General features: G+C 32.4%; 2 protein-coding genes across 2 annotated transcripts; one reads left to right on the top strand and one right to left on the bottom strand.

Moving 5' to 3' along the window:
• The first annotated feature begins 4,831 nt into the window (after nucleotides 1-4,831).
• On the top strand, nucleotides 4,832-6,221 carry LOC129874884 (ethylene-responsive transcription factor RAP2-10-like). Its single transcript, XM_055950263.1, has one exon. It carries the CDS (start codon nucleotides 5,415-5,417, stop codon nucleotides 5,925-5,927), a length of 513 nt encoding a protein of 170 aa, XP_055806238.1. The 5' UTR covers nucleotides 4,832-5,414; the 3' UTR covers nucleotides 5,928-6,221.
• Nucleotides 6,222-8,142: 1,921 nt separating this feature from the next.
• On the bottom strand, nucleotides 8,143-13,861 carry LOC129873126 (CBS domain-containing protein CBSX1, chloroplastic-like). Its single transcript, XM_055948149.1, has 8 exons — nucleotides 13,479-13,861; nucleotides 12,087-12,174; nucleotides 11,945-12,009; nucleotides 10,651-10,699; nucleotides 9,892-9,944; nucleotides 8,884-8,999; nucleotides 8,717-8,774; nucleotides 8,143-8,635 (listed from the first exon to the last, which is right to left on the bottom strand). Exons 1-8 carry the CDS (start codon nucleotides 13,677-13,679, stop codon nucleotides 8,561-8,563), a joined length of 705 nt encoding a protein of 234 aa, XP_055804124.1. The 5' UTR covers nucleotides 13,680-13,861; the 3' UTR covers nucleotides 8,143-8,560.
• Nucleotides 13,862-19,500: the final 5,639 nt, after the last annotated feature.

The following is a 19,500-nucleotide window of genomic DNA, read 5'->3' on the forward strand; positions in this document are numbered from 1 at the left end:
ACTGGTTTGACACCTTCAGGTGTTCGAATTATTGATTCGAAAACTTTACGTTTTTCAAGTGAAGTTAACTCTGCTTGAATTGCATCATTCCATTTTGGCCAATCATTTCTCTGTCTACATTCATCGACAGATTTTAGTTCAAGATTCTTATCTTGTTGCATTATTTCAATGACAACATTATAAGCAAAAATATTATCAACCACAATATCATTTTGGTTCCACCATTTTTCTGTCGAGACATAACTTATTAAAATTTCTTCATTCTCATTATTTTCACGTACTTGGACCTCCTCGATGGTATCACTATTTATTGTGTCTCTGGGCTCTTCTTGAGCAATTGCCTTCAAATTATGATCGTCTTGATCATTTGTTATTTTTCTTTTTTGAGAATTTTTATTTTTGGAATCAATTGGTCTTTCACGTTTTAAGCGTGTCCTAGACTCATTTGTGTGAACAAGTTGTCCTATCGGGATATCAACTCGAACTTAAGCATTAGTAGCTGAGATATACGATTTAGTAACCCGTGGAAGGTTAGTAAATGCATCCAGCATTTGATTTACAATATTCTACAAATAAATTATATTTTGAACTTCTTGCTCATATTGATTTGTTTGAGGATCTAAATGAGATAATGATAATGAATTCCAATCTATCTCATTTTTCAATTGCTTATGTTCTCCCCCTAATGTTGGGTATACTAATTCATCAAACTGAGAATCAGCGAAAATTTCCATAAATAAATCTCCAATCATAGGTTTCAAATATTTTATAATAGAAGTAGATTCATACCCAACATATATTCCCAACCTTCTTTGGGATTCATCTTTGTGCAGTGTGGTGGAACAATTGGGACATATAGCGCAGACCTAAATATTCTAAGATGAGATATATATTTGGCTCCCTTCCAAAAGATAACTATATTGGGGAAAAATCATAAAAAATTGTTGGCCTTATGCGAACAAGTGCTGTTGCATGCAAAATAGCATGCCCCCATACCGAAAGAGGAAGTTTTGTCCTCATTAGCAATGGTCTAGCTATCAATTGAAAGCGTTTAATCAATGATTCTGCTAGACCATTTTGAGTATGAACATGAGCGACCAGATGCTTAACTTTTATTCTAACCGATATACAATAATCATTAAAGGAATTAGATTTAAATTCACCAGTATTGTCAAGACGAATTGTCTTTATTGCATAACCAGGAAATTGTACTATTATCCTTATAATTTAAGTTAACAATTTCGCAAAAGCCGCGTTGCGAATTGATAATAAGTACATATGTGACCATCTTATAGATGCATCTATCAAGACCATATAATATTTAAATGATCCACATGAAGGGTGAATTGACCCACATATATCACCCCGTATACGTTCTAGAAATGGAGGGGATTCAATCCCAACCTTAGTTGTTGATGGTTTAATAATCAGTTTTTCTTGGGAACAAGCAACACAAGAAAATTACTTAGATTGAAGAATTTTCTGACTCTTCAAAGTGTGTCTATGCGAATTCTCAATAATTCTGCGCATCATATTATAACCGGGATGGCCCAACCTATCATGCCAAATAATAAAATTATTAGAATCAGTAAACCTTTTATTTACTATGACATGCGATTCAATAGTATCAATATTTGTATAGTATAATTCAGAAGAAAGTGCAGGTAATTTTTCATGCACAATTTTCTTCTCCGCATTAATTGTAGTAATATAAAGGTATTCAACCTTTCCTTCATTCGCAGTATCAATATGATAGCTATTTTGGCAAATAAACTTAAAACTTAATAAGTTTCTTTGAGACTTACTACAATACAATGCATTATCAATTATCAATATCGTTTCTCCAGGTAGTAATAAGGCCGTTCTTGTCTTCAATCAATTTTGTATTACCGAATATTGTATTGACGTAGACTTTTTTCATAATCAAATGACAGAAATATTTCTTTTCTTTTAATATAGTGTGTGTTGTAGCACTATCCAAAAGGTACATATTTTCATTACTCATCTTGGATACAATTGAAGACTGAGAAATTTATTTATTTTCATAAAATAAAAACATGTTATAAGAGATACAATAAGTAACAATATTGCTAAAAAAATATAAGTCTTTTTTTTCTTTTCTTTTAAATAGATAAACGAAAAAATATGATAATCAAAAGTACATAAAAATGACAACATATTGTAAATCATATAATGAAATTAAACATCAATTATAATCTCTAAAGAAGTTTTCAACCTCCAAATGAGTAATATCATTGAGGTCATTAAAATCGTCATCCTCAAAGCCAGATTTGCTTCAATATTATCATTATGCGAAGGTCTTGTCTCAACATTATTTTCAAACGCCAGGTCTGACTCTATTCGAGCATTAGAAGAAGAGGCACCACCTCTATTTGCCTTTCTTTTGAAGAAATTTTGATAAAGCCTTACAAAATATTCAGATGTCCGACACTAATTTTTTCAGTGGGCTTTCATGCCATAACGATGACAGTTACTTCTTGAAGGACCATTTTGAGAACTCATATTGTTCTCCCTTTTATGTTGACCACCAGCACGATGATTATTATATAATCTTCTGTCATTTCCACGTCCACGCATATTATTGTTGCGTGATTTTTATTTTGTCTTCTTTCAGACTTCCATGTGCTTCTACTATATTTGCTTCTCGTAACATAGCAGTTCCAATGGGCCGGACTTCATGACTTTTCATTAAAAGAGCATTATGTTGCTCAGCCACCAGAAGACATGAGATCAATTCAGAGTATTTCTAAAAAATCTTTTTCACGGTATTATTATTGTAATATCACATTAGAGGCATGTAAAGTAGCTAGTGTCTTTTCCAACATGTCCTCATCATTTATAGTTTCCCACCTAATTTTAATTGAAAAATTATTTTAAATACAGCAGAATTATACTCAATACAGTTTTAAAATCTTGAAATAGTAAGTGCATCCACTCATAACGAGCCCTTGGCAATACCGTTGCCTTGAGATGGTCATACCTCCCTTTTAAACCTTTCCACAATTCAAGTGGATCTTTCACTTTCAAGTATTCAACCTCCAAGCTTTCATCTAGATGATGACGAAGGAAAATCATAATCTTCACTTTATCCTGACTTGATGCTTTATTTCCTTCGATTATAGCATCACTAAGACCCTTAGTGGTAAGGTGGATTTCAGCATCAAGTACGCATAACAAATAATTTTTGCCAAAAATATCAAGTACCACAAACTCCAATTTTGACATGTTGAAAACTGAGATAAAAATTAATTTAGAAATAACAAGGACAATTAACATTAAATTTTTTCAGTAGATATACCTCATATAGAAGTTAATTTTTCTGGAAAAAATTGGAGTCTCGTGCTGATAACGTGTTATAAAATAAACTAACTAAACAAAATAAGAAGGCGAGATTAAGAGAAAAAGAGAGGATAAGAAGAGAGAAACGATATCTGTGTATGTTTTCATTGTAAATCTCCGCTATTTTATAGCCATGAGAGAAGGGACAATTAGTTGCAACTTGCCTAGTGGAACATCCACTTTGGCCAACTTTCAGAACAATTATTTAAATCTCGTATGATTTTTTATTTGTTATTTTCTACTTTATTTTTTTACTATTGTATTTCTTTTTTATACTATGTTTAATATATGATTTATTTGAGCTGAAAATTCATCAGAAACAACTTTTCTATCAGTACAAAATAAAAGTAAAATTGTGTACACACCATCATCTTCATATCTCACCCGTTTAATTACACTAAATATATTATTATCCTAGTAAACCATCAATCAAATGGTGCATTAATTATGTTTTTTTTTTTTTTTAATTTTAGACAACCAACCAAAAAGTACATCAATTATGTGGAGAAATAATGTACCGTTTTATGTGAGAATTAATATATCGTAATTAGTAATACTAATAAAATTAATTTTTAGAAAAACAAGTATATATATATGGGGCATATATAATTAGACCTTATGGATAGAAAATTGAAGACAAAGTACAACAAGTAGCAATTCTTTTTCCCCTGGAGCCAAATGGGAGACAGGGTGATTCAGCTTTGAAGCATAGGAATCTCCGACCACAACAATAAGGCGCCAATATAATGTGGATAAGGGCAACACTGTCAATTCACAGAAAAGGGGTATTTTTGTAAGTCCAAGTCACAACATTATCTATTCCAACTCACCGACCACCGACCTAATTCTCCCACCACAGTTTTTAAATTCCCTAAAAACATAAATTCCTATAATTATTAATAACAAAAATATTACTCCATCCGTCTCTTTTTAATTGTTAAATTTTAACTTGACAAACTTATTGAAAAAATATTGATTGGTATAATGCGTTTATCATTTTATCTCTATTAATTAATAGATTTTAAAATATATTTACTCACTATATTTTTCGACGATATTAACTCAATGTTAATAAATATAGGGTATAATAGAAAGAAAAAAATTATCTTTTTTTAATTTGTCGAAATTGAAAAATAAAAAAAAATTAAAAAAATATTTAACGAGTAAATAGAGATGGAGGGAGTAATTCCTAATACTGAAGGATCGTTTGGTATGAAGAATAAAAATAAATAATCTTGAAATAATCAGAATAAATTTTTGATGTCTTATTTATCCCACTATTTATACAATGTTGATGTGATAAGTTATCTAGTGGATAATAATTTTTTCAACATAAATATAATATCGGGGCAAAACTAATAGGTTCTCAAAAATCTCAATCTTAGCCCTGGCCCCACCCGTGACCTTGTGCGTTCGGAGGGATAGTGATTTTTCTAAAAAAAATTATTATATAGTTTAGAAAATCCCATTTGTCTGTCGTCACCACTGAGTCAAATGACAATTGCTTTTCCATTATTGAATTCCCCCCCATAAATTTCACATAATACGCCATCTCCCATCATTAAAACAGCCAATTTTGCAACTTTGATTCCAAAAGCAGAGAGAAAATCCAAGTGAGAAAAAAGACTACATCCATAGGTAGAGGATTTTTGGGGAGCTTTTAACATGGCGTATGGCCAACCACCAACATATCTTATGAGGTACGAGCTTTGAATTAAAAAAAGGAACCAATAGAAGAAACTTACAATATTTATACTGTCCAGCTAGTTACTGGTATGATTATTGATTGTGTCGGTGCTTTCTAACATATTTCCTTTTCATTTTTTTTATTAGAATTAATTAATTTTTTTTAAAATGCTTTTAAGAAAATCAACGTAGAGTAGCCACAACCGCTACCACAATAACCCTTTCTTCATTCACTTCCAGCTTTTTGCCTTTTCATGGGTATTCTTTCTCTCTCTGTTATTCCTCCCAGTTTAGCTCTAGATTACAGGGAAACAAAACTTTTGTAATTTCACATAATTATACAGTCAGAGAGAAAGATAAAGTGGAAGATGGAGGTCGGTGGTGGGGGTCAAAGTGGAGTTACTGCAAGTTCAGGGGTTTGTTGTGGTGGGAAGAGAAAGAACGAAAGGCCGTACAAAGGGATTCGTATGAGGAAGTGGGGAAAGTGGGTTGCAGAAATTAGAGAACCTAACAAGCGTTCGAGGATTTGGTTGGGTTCGTATTCGACGCCGGTGGCGGCGGCGCGGGCTTATGATACGGCGGTGTATTATCTAAGAGGGCCTTCGGCCCGATTGAATTTTCCTGAGTTGTTGGTTGGTGATAGTGGGCTTAATGATTTGTCTGCTGCTTCAATTCGTAAAAAAGCCATAGAAGTTGGTGCCCAAGTTGATGCTGTACAGAACTCGCTTGCAACTCATCATCATCATCACGACGACCATCCACAAGAAAAGGTACACTGTGAGACGGCAAGCCCGTCAGAATTGAAGCCCTGTTGGTTTCAAGAGAAGCCCGATTTAAACATGAAGCCCGAGCCCGAAGATCCAGAATTGGATTACTGGTGACTGGTAATATGTAGTTACTATTGATATTACGAATAATAGTAGTATCTGTGCTAGTGTAATTTTTTTTGGATTTTTGTTGGGTGGGGAAAGAGGAAGTGCTTTGGTAAGAATACATGCGCCGCTCCAAGTTGTGTCGACTCCTAGCTTGGTAGCCTAGGATTGTTAAAAAAATTATCACCTCTTTATTTAATTTCATTTTACTTTTATGAACAAATTATGAGCTCAACAGTTTTGATGTTGTAAGATGTAAAGGGGATTTGTTTTATTATTTTGTCTATCGTAATTCAATCTGTACTTTGCTTGGTTGGGGGATGGGGACCGTCGTGGTGGGGGAAACAAATGTTAGTGTGAATGACGGATTATGCATATTGGTCATGTTGAAGACTAACCATTTGTTTATTATTTGGAGAAAAATGATTGAGTGAGGAGAGCGTGTGTGGCGGCGACAGAAAAGGGAATTCGGCGTTTACTATTTGTAGTCCATTATTTATTATTATTATTATTATTTTATAGTGGTTGATAGCATGAACAGTAGATGAGGGAAATATTTTCATGTATTTTACAAGTGGGGGGGTTGTTTGTCTTTAGGCTTTAAGAGTTTGAAACTTTACGATATGAGCATCTATTCGGAATTTTGAGAACTCGTAGGATTATGATTAATCCAAAAACATTATCATTTTAGATTTTATTATCAACTTTTGAATTGACTTTGTTTTCGAGCTAAAGTAGATAACTGTGATTGCACTGGTACTTAGGAGACTGTAATAATCGTTTGGCACAGTGTGGTGAGATATACCCCATGGGTAGGGATTAACTATATACTAATTTCACCATTTTAGTTCTGAAATTAGCTAATACTCAAAATTATTACTACAAGGAATAGACCAGCGGATCCAAGTGGGAATCTGCCGCAGCCACTGGGATAAAAGGGTGAGGATGAGGGAACAACATTGCCCCTACAATGGCTCGAGTTTGGTGCAAGTGGGTAATGTGTGATTGGAACTTGTAACATTTTAACATAGAACACAATTCACCATGAAAAGGATACGAGCACCAAGGGTACAATTTAGTGGTCAGAAGGGCGGACAACACATGTATAAAAAATACTATTGTTGGTGAAAATGATACGAATTACGATGACGTGCTCCATCTTTTTTTAAGATATGTCAACAAAATAAATATAATAATATCTCAAATTAAAACAAGAGAGTACCTTATTAGAATACCATAATTCTCCTGTACCCTAATCGTCACTAATGTTGATGACGAGACTATGGGCCACTAGCCATTCCCGCTTGCCTGCCATAGCTCCATTAGATGTCCACTTGACTTGTCTTTGTATGATTATCAATAGCAACTTAGAGTTTATTCAATTAAATCTCAATCTAATTAAGTGAATTTGAAACGCTGTATCCCATAACAATTTTAGCGAAATAAGGTTAAATATTTAAAAATGAAAGACTGCATATTACTAATATTTATATTTTTGACAAAAATAATTGACATGAGGTGTGAACCCAATGCTCCTACGCTTTTTGACGAACTGATTGGACCATGTATTGTGTAGGGACTAGGGAGTAGTAACAAGTCTTTCTGAATTGACCAGATATAACTAATTACATGCAAAAATAGCGTTAGAAATCAATGGAATGTGTTCCCAGCTCCTTCGAGCACCGTGTGCCAATCCCTTTTAACCCAAGAAGAAAAAGCATCATCGACCGCTACTGTGGACACACAATAAATTGAGGAAAGGAATTTATCCGTTTTAGGTGGAGAGACTTGGATTCTCTTCCTCCAATTGGTCTCCCTATTTACAAAAGTAATACTCAAAAAAAGAAAAAGGCAATTGATCAAATGTGAAAGGTCAAATGTGAATAGAAATACTTTCACATAGAGACTCGTGAGCTCATATTCTACGTCAAACTCAATTAAAAAAAAAAAAACATCACTGTCAGCATGTGGAAACGCCCTGTTTCCAAAAGACAGTCCAGTCACTAGCCACTAGGGCCCCAAAAAGCAAAACTAATATTATGCCATTTCTGTCAACAAGACCTGTTGAAAATCTTCAATGGGGCTGTTCTTTTATGTTTTTTTTCCTCATAATGTTACCCAACCACCTCAGCATTTAGTCAGTCGTATTATAGTTCAACAACCAAAGACACAAATGCAGTCCATTCAGAGATGGGTTCCACATAAAAATAAAAACAAAGATCTGTAAATGAAGAAGACAAATACAATTCATAACTAAATCCACCCGAAGGACGATTCAATCAAATAGCAGAGTTCCAGCCAAGATAGGTGCCTCCTATTTAAGGTTTTTTAAGATGCACATACAATGTTTCCAACTTGCACTAAATATCTGGGTTTTTGTGTGTTTCAAACCTCTTTGCTTTTGCATGTAGCCTTTGAACAGTAGTATCTATCAGAATGAACTATGCAATGTCTTAAACGCAGATGAGGTCTCATTCTTCTCCTACAATGTTGCTAATTTACAAAGATATAACCTAGTCTGATTTGGTATGTTTGAGAACTGAAATTAATAAAATTAAACTGACTGCCTTGACCACCAGATCCTGTGGAAGAAGGGACAAACTGCGTTAGTTGATTTCACGGTTAACTTGTATTGGTACATGTCAATCTTCCATTTCAGTAGCCCGCTTTATTTGAAGGGCGGCCCTTACAACGTTTCCCCTTGTTATTATTCCCACCTTCATTAAACAATGGCCAATCGATTAGAAAATGATAGGATAGCGAAGAAGCTGTACACAAACAAAACTTAATAAACTTACCAGCTTACCCTTACCATCTACCACAGGAAGCCGACGATATTTTGTTTTGAGTAAAAGTCTGACAGTGAAAGAAAGAAGTGCATGAGAGAGTCTTGACGGACTCATTCAATAAAAGGCAAGAAAAAAATTAGTTGGGTTAAACTAAAATAACAAAAAATTGACAGAACCTTGCTGCATCCTCAAGATTGGTAGATTCACGAACTACTAAAGGAGCAGGTGTCATCAGATCACCAACCACTTTCCCTTTGGTCTTGCCAAGCAACTTTTGAAGTTCATTGAATGTCTGCAATTATTATTCAGAAAGTGCCACATCTTGATTAGCTTTGAGGTACAATGTGATACTGTTTAAATTAATGATACATAATCAAGTGAATCTTCAGTGTTCTTGCTCACAGCAAAAAGATGACAAGCATTCCCAGCCAACCACACCATTTATTAATATCATTCCAAGGATGCCAAAAGGCCTGAAAATTGCCACTGTATGGATATGAAGTTTGTCTATCTTTTGGAAAGAGACCCAAGTTTTGGAAGAACGGGAAACACTGAGAGGATAGATGCATTATTAGATACTAGTGTAAACCGAGAGGCAGTTTTTCCTGTATTGGTCCAGGTCACAAACACCTAAATGGCGCAAAGTTGACATGATGTAATAGCTTAGCAACCAGGAGCATCCATATAGAAGATCAGTGAGCAAGGATGAATTTGAAGTCTTCAAGAATTCTCAAGATTGGAATAGGAATGCTTGAAGAAGTAAGGCACTCCTGTGAGGCAAAGTTTTTAGTGAAATGAGAAGTTGGTGATCAAGAAACTCTCTTAAAATCCCCTTTCCCCGAGTCGATTAACTGAGGTTCTGGCTTTAAGTAGCTTTACAATAAGACTTCACCAGGTTTTCGGGGGGGGGGGGGGGGGGGGGGACAAGAGGCACATGTTTCCATTGGTTTTTTGTTTTCCCTCATCAGTTCTCAAGTGAACATTAACCCTTCACACTACAGAGATAAATTCAATAGTCTTCTATGCAGAAATCAAGATCTTTTTGTACTTCAGAAAAATAATCAGAATTTTGTAAAATTTTGGATTTCAAGTTGAAAAGGAAAATATTTATGGATTTGGCAGTGTAAATATTTATACAAAAATATGAAAAAAACAGTACACCAAAGACATTAAAATTTTCTTACTTTCCAGTTGCTGTCTACTTCAGGAAACATGCCTGCATCAGCTGTTCCTGTACCTAAGAGAAGTATTTGAACAAGTAACATGTCAGGATTTTACTAAATTAGTTTAAATGAAATGGAAAGGAGGAATACGGAAATGGTGGAGGATTATCAAACTCACCACCAAACAAAATGAAAAAGGAAAGAAACAAAAAGTTCCACTCAAATCTATCAAGATTCAAGAACACCAGCTTGTTAGCAGCTCAATTTCCATCTCTGATCTGATATTCTAATTTAGATCATTCCACATTTAATGGCCTAAGCAAATTCAATCTTGAGCAATCCAACTGGACTCAATAATTACTGTTACTATTGCTTTATGCTCTACAGCCACAGCATCAAGTTGTTGTGATGCCCGTAAATATCAATCAAACTAATTCCCCATATATAAAAAATTCAAGGCTACAAGAATGAATTTTTTCAGATAATTCCACTTTCAGATAAACCAAAATCTGAGGAAGTAAATCTACAGAGGACAAAAAGTAATCCTTCTTCCATCGAGCATTGCCTGAGATTACGATCGTCTATAGCTTATAGGCGAGTGTAGTGGATTGTATCCCATTTCATCATTTGGCAGTCCAAAGTACACAAAACAGTTGCATGCCAAACACGTTCAAGGTTTCAACGAAAACAGACCAGAAAAAGGATATTGGCCAAAGACCAATAGAATTTGCTGTGATCTCCACATGAAGACATTCTAGCATCACCATGAAGAAATTTTACCTGATACAGAGTCTAGCGCCAATAGATCATAGTCAGAAACAAGACCAACCTGCACAAGAAAGAGCTTCTGAGTTTTGAGTGTTTTGATGAGACAAAATAATACTATTACTCTTCGACATCTTTGAACAGAATATCTGGAATCTAATCTATAGAGGTGGTCATACCTTTCGCATTACAATATTGCATTATTCCATTAATATCGCAACATTTCAAAGAATTCCCATATTAAAATTCTTGACACATACTAGGTACCAAATAAAAAGACCACCCCATGAAATATTCAAATTACCAAAAGTGGATGGGAACTTACAAGCTAGGGAAGAAATTCCTACTAGTGTGCCATCAAAATATATCAAGTAATAAGCTGTCGAAAAAGAAAAAATCTACAAACACCTGTTGCCAGAAGACATTACTATTATTTACTTTACCAATGTTGAAAAAATAGATTCCTATTTATCTGCCATCGAATTAGTTGAAGTGATACGGGGAAACAAAAGAATTAAACGAACTCTATTGCCAAAAGAAATATTAGCATTAGTCTTTACCTACCTGCTTTGTCATTGCTTAGTGTTATAAGGAAAAGAGGTTTGAAACATGATTTTCACAAATATAAACCAGAGAGAGAACATGAGATTGCACACAAAATCAGAAGATTAGAACATCTCCTAAGTAAAGCTTTGGGTGTGCTAATTAATTTGCAGGGCAGCTATAACAGATCTACAAATTATGGCTTAAAATATTTGAGTCTAATATATCAAGAAAAGCACGTATCCAAAGTGTGAGAACTAAAGCACCTGAATTGCTTAGCATATCATTAACTAAGAGCCCACTGATTAGAATATGATGCAAATTAAAATCTATTCTAATGGTTATGTCCAATCACATGCTTGCCGACTACTACTCTAAAAGTTCCAACGCAGTTATAGGCTGATCTATTTTTAGCATTTATGAAAGTTTCCCCATCACTGTAAATAGCCAGCTTACCTGCTAATAAGCAAATGTTATGTACAGTCTCATAGTAATCTATTGGCTTGATGTGCTAAATTTATCTTCTGAGTTAAACAAACTTCTGTTTGCACAAGGCAGACTCCAAAGATGTTAAAGATTCCTAATGCTCAGCTATGACGAGACTAATTCAAATTCAATGACAAATTAGCTTTAGTTGTGTGATTTAACATATGCTCGTAAGTGCCATATAATCTGGGAAACTGAAACATTGGATAAGAGGGTACTTATAATCAATAAAGCGGGAACTACACTCGATTTTCTGCTTACATCGCAAATCAGAACTTACCAATTTCCAGTTATCATCAATCACAGGGAAACCAGTGATTCTGTGTTCTACTAGAGCTTCCAACGCTGTTGCAGATACTATCATTAATCAGATATTAACTTCATGTAGATAAAGTAATGATGAAACTTGAGTGCAGAAGTACCTTCATCTACAGATGTTGTGGGCTTTACCACATGTAACTCCTCTTTTCTAGTCATGAAATCACCTACCGTATACACACCATTTCTGGGCTGCCACAAGTAGAAAAGCTTATGATTTGGTGGACATTTTTGGGAAAAGGAACTTCTTGATGCAAGTGAAAAAATGCATTTACAATTCCCAATTGTGAACAAAGGGCTTCTAAAAGAAACAGATCAAAGACTATTAGCACCAAGTTTTGTTTAAACAACAACTTGCAAGCTAGATATTCACATTAGGAGCCTATCCATATATATTAATCCCTTTGTCCCAAAATTTTAATGCAGATCTTCTCAAAAGGGTCTAATGAAAAAGAATCTTTCTATCAGACATTTAAAATGTAATATGCAGTCATTTTGAAACAAAACTGTGATTTATAGCATCTTCTGTGTAGTTCCTAAATATCTAATTTTATTTTCCAAATAACTACATTTCATTTTCAGAGAATGTAATAGCAAAAAAGTTACGCGTATTCCTTTATCTATGAAACATCCACATCCAATTGTGTGGCAAAAAAGTTTTGCATTTAGTGAGATGCAATCAACTGGAGAAAAGGAAAAAGGATGGGTGCAATTTTAGACAAAAGAAGTACCACTACAATACAATTTACTTGCCTTTTCTGTCAATTTCTTTTTCAAAAAACATTAGTGCTTGTTAACTAAATCCGCCTATGCAGAAGGAAAATATGTAGCTCTCGGCCCCTCCCCATGTGGAATTAAAGTTCATTGAAGCTTATTATTCTGTAATACTAATGATCAACAGAATTCAGGTTCACTTGTCAGTTTTTACTAACAACTCTCTCAATTTACCTGTATATAAAATCTTAACTAGCACATAATTTAATAAGTCCTTATATCACTTCACTATGAATTTAATTTTAGAGCTAACAAAATCTGTCAAATTTCCTGATATACATAAGTTAAAGCATGCGATGGTCCCTACCCCCAACAGATGAGTTTTCAACCTAATCCAACAAATTTCCACTGTTGTAGCAAGTATTAAGCTGAAGAGATCAATTGGTAAATATTGAACTTATCACAACAGGTTACAATTTACAAAGCTCACAGTACTTAATCCTCTGTAGATAACTCTACTGAAACCGAATACTGTTTCCTCTCTTCACAATGCATCATTCATAGCAGATTAGCGCGTTCGCAGAACCAAAAGTATTATACAACCTATGTGTACACTTTATCTGTCCAGAAATTTGTTATCCTACAACAATTTATATATGCTGCTGATGATATGCCAAATTATTACTAAAATATAAGCACAAATAGAAAATATAGTTGCTGAAACAAAGTGAAGCTAAGCTAAGAGTTAGATCGGGTGAGTAGAAGTGGATAAGGAAGCAAACCGGTACAGAATTGGTCGTCAAAGTGTTGGCTGAAGCGAGGCGAAAGGTATCCCGAGAGTCCGAAAGGCGTACAGGAAGGTAAAATTTAAGGGAAGCAGCAAGTTTGGAGCCAGGCAGAGATAAGAGTAAGCAAGGCAGCTGACGGTGGAATGCGGCGGATGTGCGGTGGAGACAGATTCCAGACGGTGATATAGATGCCATCGACGGAACGGAGAAGAAGATGCTAACGAACAGAGAGAAGAGTGGAAGTGAAGATATTATTATAGCAGTAATGGCTTCGACGGAAATTGCGAAGCCAGTACTCCAGTAAGCAGAAGCGGATGGCCTCGTCAGTTTGTTAGTTTTTGGGCTTCTCGAAGGATCTATAATTGAACTTTTCGAAATTGGTGCTCTGAGAGAAAGATATTTTCATTCTACACCTTAGAGTTTGTTTGGTTGACCACAATAGGGCACATACGGTTGAAATTGGATATTCTCAACTTGTTAATTCAGACCTCAGGTTAATACTTAATACACATTAACAAAATTGGGCCATCAGTTCAAGTTAAGTTGCTGATTGACTACTTAAATTTGTTCCTAAATTGCCTATTTAACGGATCAACATTTTCTGTGTATTAATTTTTCATTCCCTTGCCCGGTTAGATATTTATGTTTTCATCAGCATCTACAAGCTTTGTTTTGTCATATTTGGAATTGTTTTATTGCTTCTGTATATGATTTTAGCCTTTTCAATGGGGAGGAATACAAGGTGGAAAACTGAACCTACATCAATAATAGAGTAAAAATTAAGATAGTTAATCTACTAAACTAATAGGATTCAGAGTTTTTCAATTTATGCTATTCATTTTACCACGATGAAATTTAAATTGAGAAATGTGCATAAAATGGAAATACAGGGGAGATAAGAGGAAATGGGTTTGTTTCTGTTGTTCATTCATGAGAAACTTATAGAAATTTCACTAGTTTAGGAGTTAATACGCATTAGTTTACAAAATTACGAATCTTAACAGATTTTGGTGCATCGAAATACATGCATCTCGGGATACCTGAGGTTAAAATTATGTGTAATTTGTTCTAGATACACTGTATCCAATTGAATTCGCATGCATCCAGACAAAGCTCTATCGTCTCCTTTCCATCTTACTCACCACTCTCCTATGTATCTGGGATATCATATATATGTATCTAGTGTGATTTGCATGTATCTGAATATATGACAATCTTGCTCGCCTTCTTCCGCATCTCGCTCACGTCTCTCCCTATTGTAGTGTATTTGGTAGAAAAAATACATATATCTAGATATATCTTTCTTAATATATGATAGAAAATTATATATATATATATATATATGATATTAATATATGTCTAATAAGATAGTTTTTCTTGGTATAAAGCAGACTGAAATAAAAATGGAAGATAGTTTTTCTTGGTATAAAGCAGGCTGAAATAAAAATGGGTCAGTACGTGCTGTTGTTGTACCAGGTGATCTTAGTGATGTACATTGGCCCAGTAATTGAACTTATTTACGAACTATTAATTTGGCGTTGTTATAGTCTTATAGAGCTATTTGCCGTGCCCAAACAAGCAAGTCTATCTACTCATAGCTTCTTCTTCTTGTTTTTAAAATTGTTAACAATCAAGGTCCCAAGGCTGCAAATAATGAACTATTATTAGGTGATATTTGCGTGCATGGTGTTTTTATTTTTTTATTTTATTTTAAAATAAGTGGGGTTTCACACAACGAAGAAAGAATTAATGATTTTTTTTCAATTTTATTCTTATTTAAATAAAAAGAGTTTTACATAATAAAAACTATTAAAAGTTACAGTTTTTTCAATGTATTTATTAAGAGTAAGTTAGTAAAATAATAACATTTTACTTTCTATGAATAAATCTATTTCTTAGGAATAATATGTCCAAAGCTAAAAATAACTCTCAAACAACACCCACTTTATACAAAACGAAACTTTTTATAAACTACCAAAGCCAAAAGGAAAAAAAAGGTGTAGTAGAGCCCAGAGGAAAAGGATACGTGGTTTCTTACGTGAACTCTCAATATACAACAGAAATTTCACAAGTGGGGTTTGGAGAGGGTAGAATGTACACAAACCTTACCACTATCTCACGAAGATAGAGAGACTGTTTCTGAAAAATCTACGTATGGGTCAAGTATGGTGTGAAAAAACTGCCACCATTTTGGTGGTACAAAAAAAAAGTGTACTACAACTTAAGGTTTCATGTGCAAATTGTTCTTAAATTATAGGATTAATAGTAGTTTTGTACCCTCAATTATCATCAAATTTTAATTTTTAGTGCTTATAAGATGCAACGCATTCAAAATATGCAATTCCAATCCCTTTAGCTGCTAAATGTTGACAATTTCTTAGAGTTTTCAACTGTTGTTATTTTATTTCTAGTAATATATATCTTTAAAAATAATTTTTAAGTATAAAATGTTTCTCCGTACATGATCAAAAATAATTATTTAAATTAAATATATCTGAATACTTGTTAAGGAATGGAGTACATCTTTGGAGAACAAATATGATTATACTCAAATTAAGGTCGCATGAACCTCTATCACAAAATAATAAGGAGTGCTACTTATGCATGTTAGTTGGGGGAGGGGGACACACCCACAAGGGAGGAGTTTTAGGTGGGGAAATTACTACTTGATTACTTTCTTCTTTTTTGTTTCATTGTTTTGTCATTGGTCCCTACTTCCCAATTGTGTTGCCTCTTTCATTCACTTTTGGTTATATGAATTGACAAAACAAGAATGATGATTTTGCAAATATGTTGAAAGCAAACAAACAACATTTCTCTTAGATCTTGCAGATGATTGAATCATGTTTTTATTTTCAATTTGCAGATTGACACATTTCTTACAGAGAATTGCAATAATTCCACAAGTATGATAGGATAATAGTGTGTATGCAAATTTTACCCCAATTTTACATATAAAAAAATTGTTTCTATAGATCCTCCGCGCAGGTAAATGACTTTCAAATCAACAAGATATTAGAAGAAGATTGTTTGTATAAATCCTCGGCACAGGTTGATTGTGTCAATCTTTATTTAATTGATTGGTCAGAATTAGACAATAACTCAACCTATTTCGATCCAATGAAATTCAACACAAACTGCTGATCATTTGTTACCATTAATTATTTGTGTTAATTAGACGATAAATGTAGCTTAATTTGGAGTATTACCCAACCTAAGAAAAGGCCATTGTGCAAACAATCTATATATAATATAAAGGAGAAACATATACTAGTTAAAAGAAAAGGCCATTGTGCAAACAATCTATATATAATATAAAGGAGAAACATATACTAGTTAATGTGTCATACTAGTTAATGTGTCACTTTTTTATCATTTCCATTTGTATTTATCTTTTTTTGATTTTTTTCTTATTTAAATTATTATTGTATTGTAAAAGTAAATTACTTAATTTATTACAAATAAATATTTTATTAATGGAGGAACATTTAGAACAAAGACTCTTCACATGACAATTTATCAGGAGTAATTATTCATAACTCACATATCTTTAATTTCTACTCTAAATAAATTCATTTTCCTTTTTTCTCTTTTTTTTTGTTTCTTCTAATCATAAAATGATAATATTTTCAGAATTTATATTTTTATTATTTAATTTATTTACAAGGCGTAATTACCCATGATTTACACTCTTTAATTTTTACTTTTAATAATATTCATAACCCCCATAATTTTCATGTCCATTATCTCCAAACTTTAATTTATAAGTTTATGGTATTTCTATTTGCCAATATAGATTCATATTTAGTGTTATGAACATTCTAATTCAAGGTTATCCTTTTTGCTTTTCATCATATTAATTTGTGAATGAAGTAACATGTGACAAAAAAAAAGTATATGGAGGTAATAAGTATTTTTTTTTCAAGTCTTTCTTTTCAATTTCTCTATTTTGCTTATATAAATTTTTGTTTAGTTTCATTGAGATTCACATTCAAAATTATCTTTTCTCTTATTCAATATATTGGTTTGTGATTTAACTCACGTATAACAAAAATAAAAGTACCTGAAAGTAGAAAATATTTCATTTTCAAGTATTTCTTTTTATCTTTATATACTTTCATGCTTTCTAAATATTTTATTAATTATGTATTATAATCCTCCAAGAAAGTATGATAATGATTGAAATATTCAATCATATATTGTAGTTTGATCGATTACAATATTTGATAGATTTGAAGAGATGATTATTGTTTATTGTTAGCACAATTGAAAATATAATTTGAAGATATATTGTATAGTTTAGATTTCTTTCTTTTGATGTGATTGTTTTTTAATTGGAATAATATTTTATTTGTTTATATTTTGTTAATTTTTTAAAATTCAATTTGTAGTATATGATGAAGAGTTTGAATAACTATGGAGCAGAATATGATAGCAAATCTACTTGCCTAGGAAGATGGTAGAAGAATTTATTTTTTTGAAGCATAATTAGGAGTTACTTATATTATTAATTCTATGATTCATTTTTTTGTTTTGCGTATTTAACAATATATTTTCATCACTTTTTTTTGTTTGAAATTAATTTATAATTTATTTATTTTCATTTATAATTATTTTGTCAATTCAATGGTGTAAGTTATTTATATATTTTTTATATTTCTTAATAACATAATTAAAAAATATATATCATCTATATATTATTAAATTGGAATTTTTTAAATAATAAGGTGACACATCTTTTATAGCCACCAATTATTTATTTTATTTTTTTTCATATTTTATCCCCCCCCCTTATTTTTACATTCATTAATTTATTATTAAAAATAAAATCAATGCATAATTAGTATTATATTTAATGACTCATATCTCTTCATATTACTTGTAACTTCCACTCTTAATTTTTTTTGTTCTATTTTCACAGTATTTAAAAATATTTAATTAATATTTAAAAAATTATTATAAACGAATGTAATAATAAAAACACAATATTTTTTTTTATGAAATCAGAATTTGCATATATAATTAAGTACTCTTACAAAAGATAGAGAAAATTAAAATATAAAAATATTTTAACGTAGAATAGTATATTGTTATTTCAAAATATGACCTTTTATTTCATTTACTTTACCACAATAAATATTTAATTTTACTATATACATATGAATAGTTTGCACTTAAAAAGATGCCAAAAAATTCTATTTTGTATATTGAAAAAAGACAAAAAAATATATTATGTCGCAGATGAAGAGAAATATTAATATTATTTTATATATCCGACACTAATATGAATATAAATATTATATACTATTTTATTAAAATAATTTTTTATATATATAGAGAGCCGCGTGAAGGGCGGAGTTGCTATATATACATAGGTGTAACGCTGGCAAAAGTGTTGACGCCACAAATCACAGCTGCACTGGTCCTACTAATCTTTGAGTTTTCGTGAACTTACTAGTCCTAATTAATTGACAATATACTATAGAGATCTTTACCTTTCCATAAGTACACCTTAATCAATATTCCATTAAACCTCTAGAAAGATAAAGTCCTTGTTCCTACTTCTTTTTGGAAAATGAAAACAAGAATGCTAAAGGCCAAGTATTTTGAAAATCATGAAAGAAAAAAAATATATATATGGTAGTACTACTTATGCACAGGGAGTTTTGAGGACATTCGTAACCAATTAGTCGAATCATATTTTTGTGCTCTAATTTTATAACCATATAACAAGTAGTAGTAATGAGTAATGACTATCTGAATGTCCAAGGGAAGAGAGCCAATTGCAACTTTATTTACACTGAGATTTTTTTATATTATATAAATATTTGGATTAATTGTTCTCTAATTTCAAATGAACTAAAAACTGGAATATTTTTCTCCCTCTAATTCCTCTTTTTATTACGTTCTCCCCGCTTCACTCTCATTCTTTCCTTCTTTTTTTTTTGCCAAAAATTGAACTAATATCCCCCAAAATTATTCAACAGTCCCATTAATTCAGGTATTTTATTTTTGA

The sequence above is a fragment of the Solanum dulcamara genome, chromosome 11 (genome assembly GCF_947179165.1).
Source record: "Solanum dulcamara chromosome 11, daSolDulc1.2, whole genome shotgun sequence".
NCBI lineage: Eukaryota > Viridiplantae > Streptophyta > Magnoliopsida > Solanales > Solanaceae > Solanum > Solanum dulcamara.

What these genes read in the sequence shown, in the direction of transcription:
- LOC129873126 (XM_055948149.1), bottom strand. Translation starts at nt 13,679, where the DNA reads ATGGCATCTATATCACCGTCTGGAATCTGTCTCCACCGCACATCCGCC. An exon ending in AATCTTGAGGATGCAGCAAG is followed by an intron (nt 8,775 to 8,883) that starts GTTCTGTCAATT and finishes TTTCACTGTCAG; the next exon opens with ACTTTTACTCAAAACAAAAT. An exon ending in TAGATGGTAAGGGTAAGCTG is followed by an intron (nt 8,636 to 8,716) that starts GTAAGTTTATTA and finishes TGTTTAATGAAG; the next exon opens with GTGGGAATAATAACAAGGGG.
- LOC129874884 (XM_055950263.1), top strand. Translation starts at nt 5,415, where the DNA reads ATGGAGGTCGGTGGTGGGGGTCAAAGTGGAGTTACTGCAAGTTCAGGG.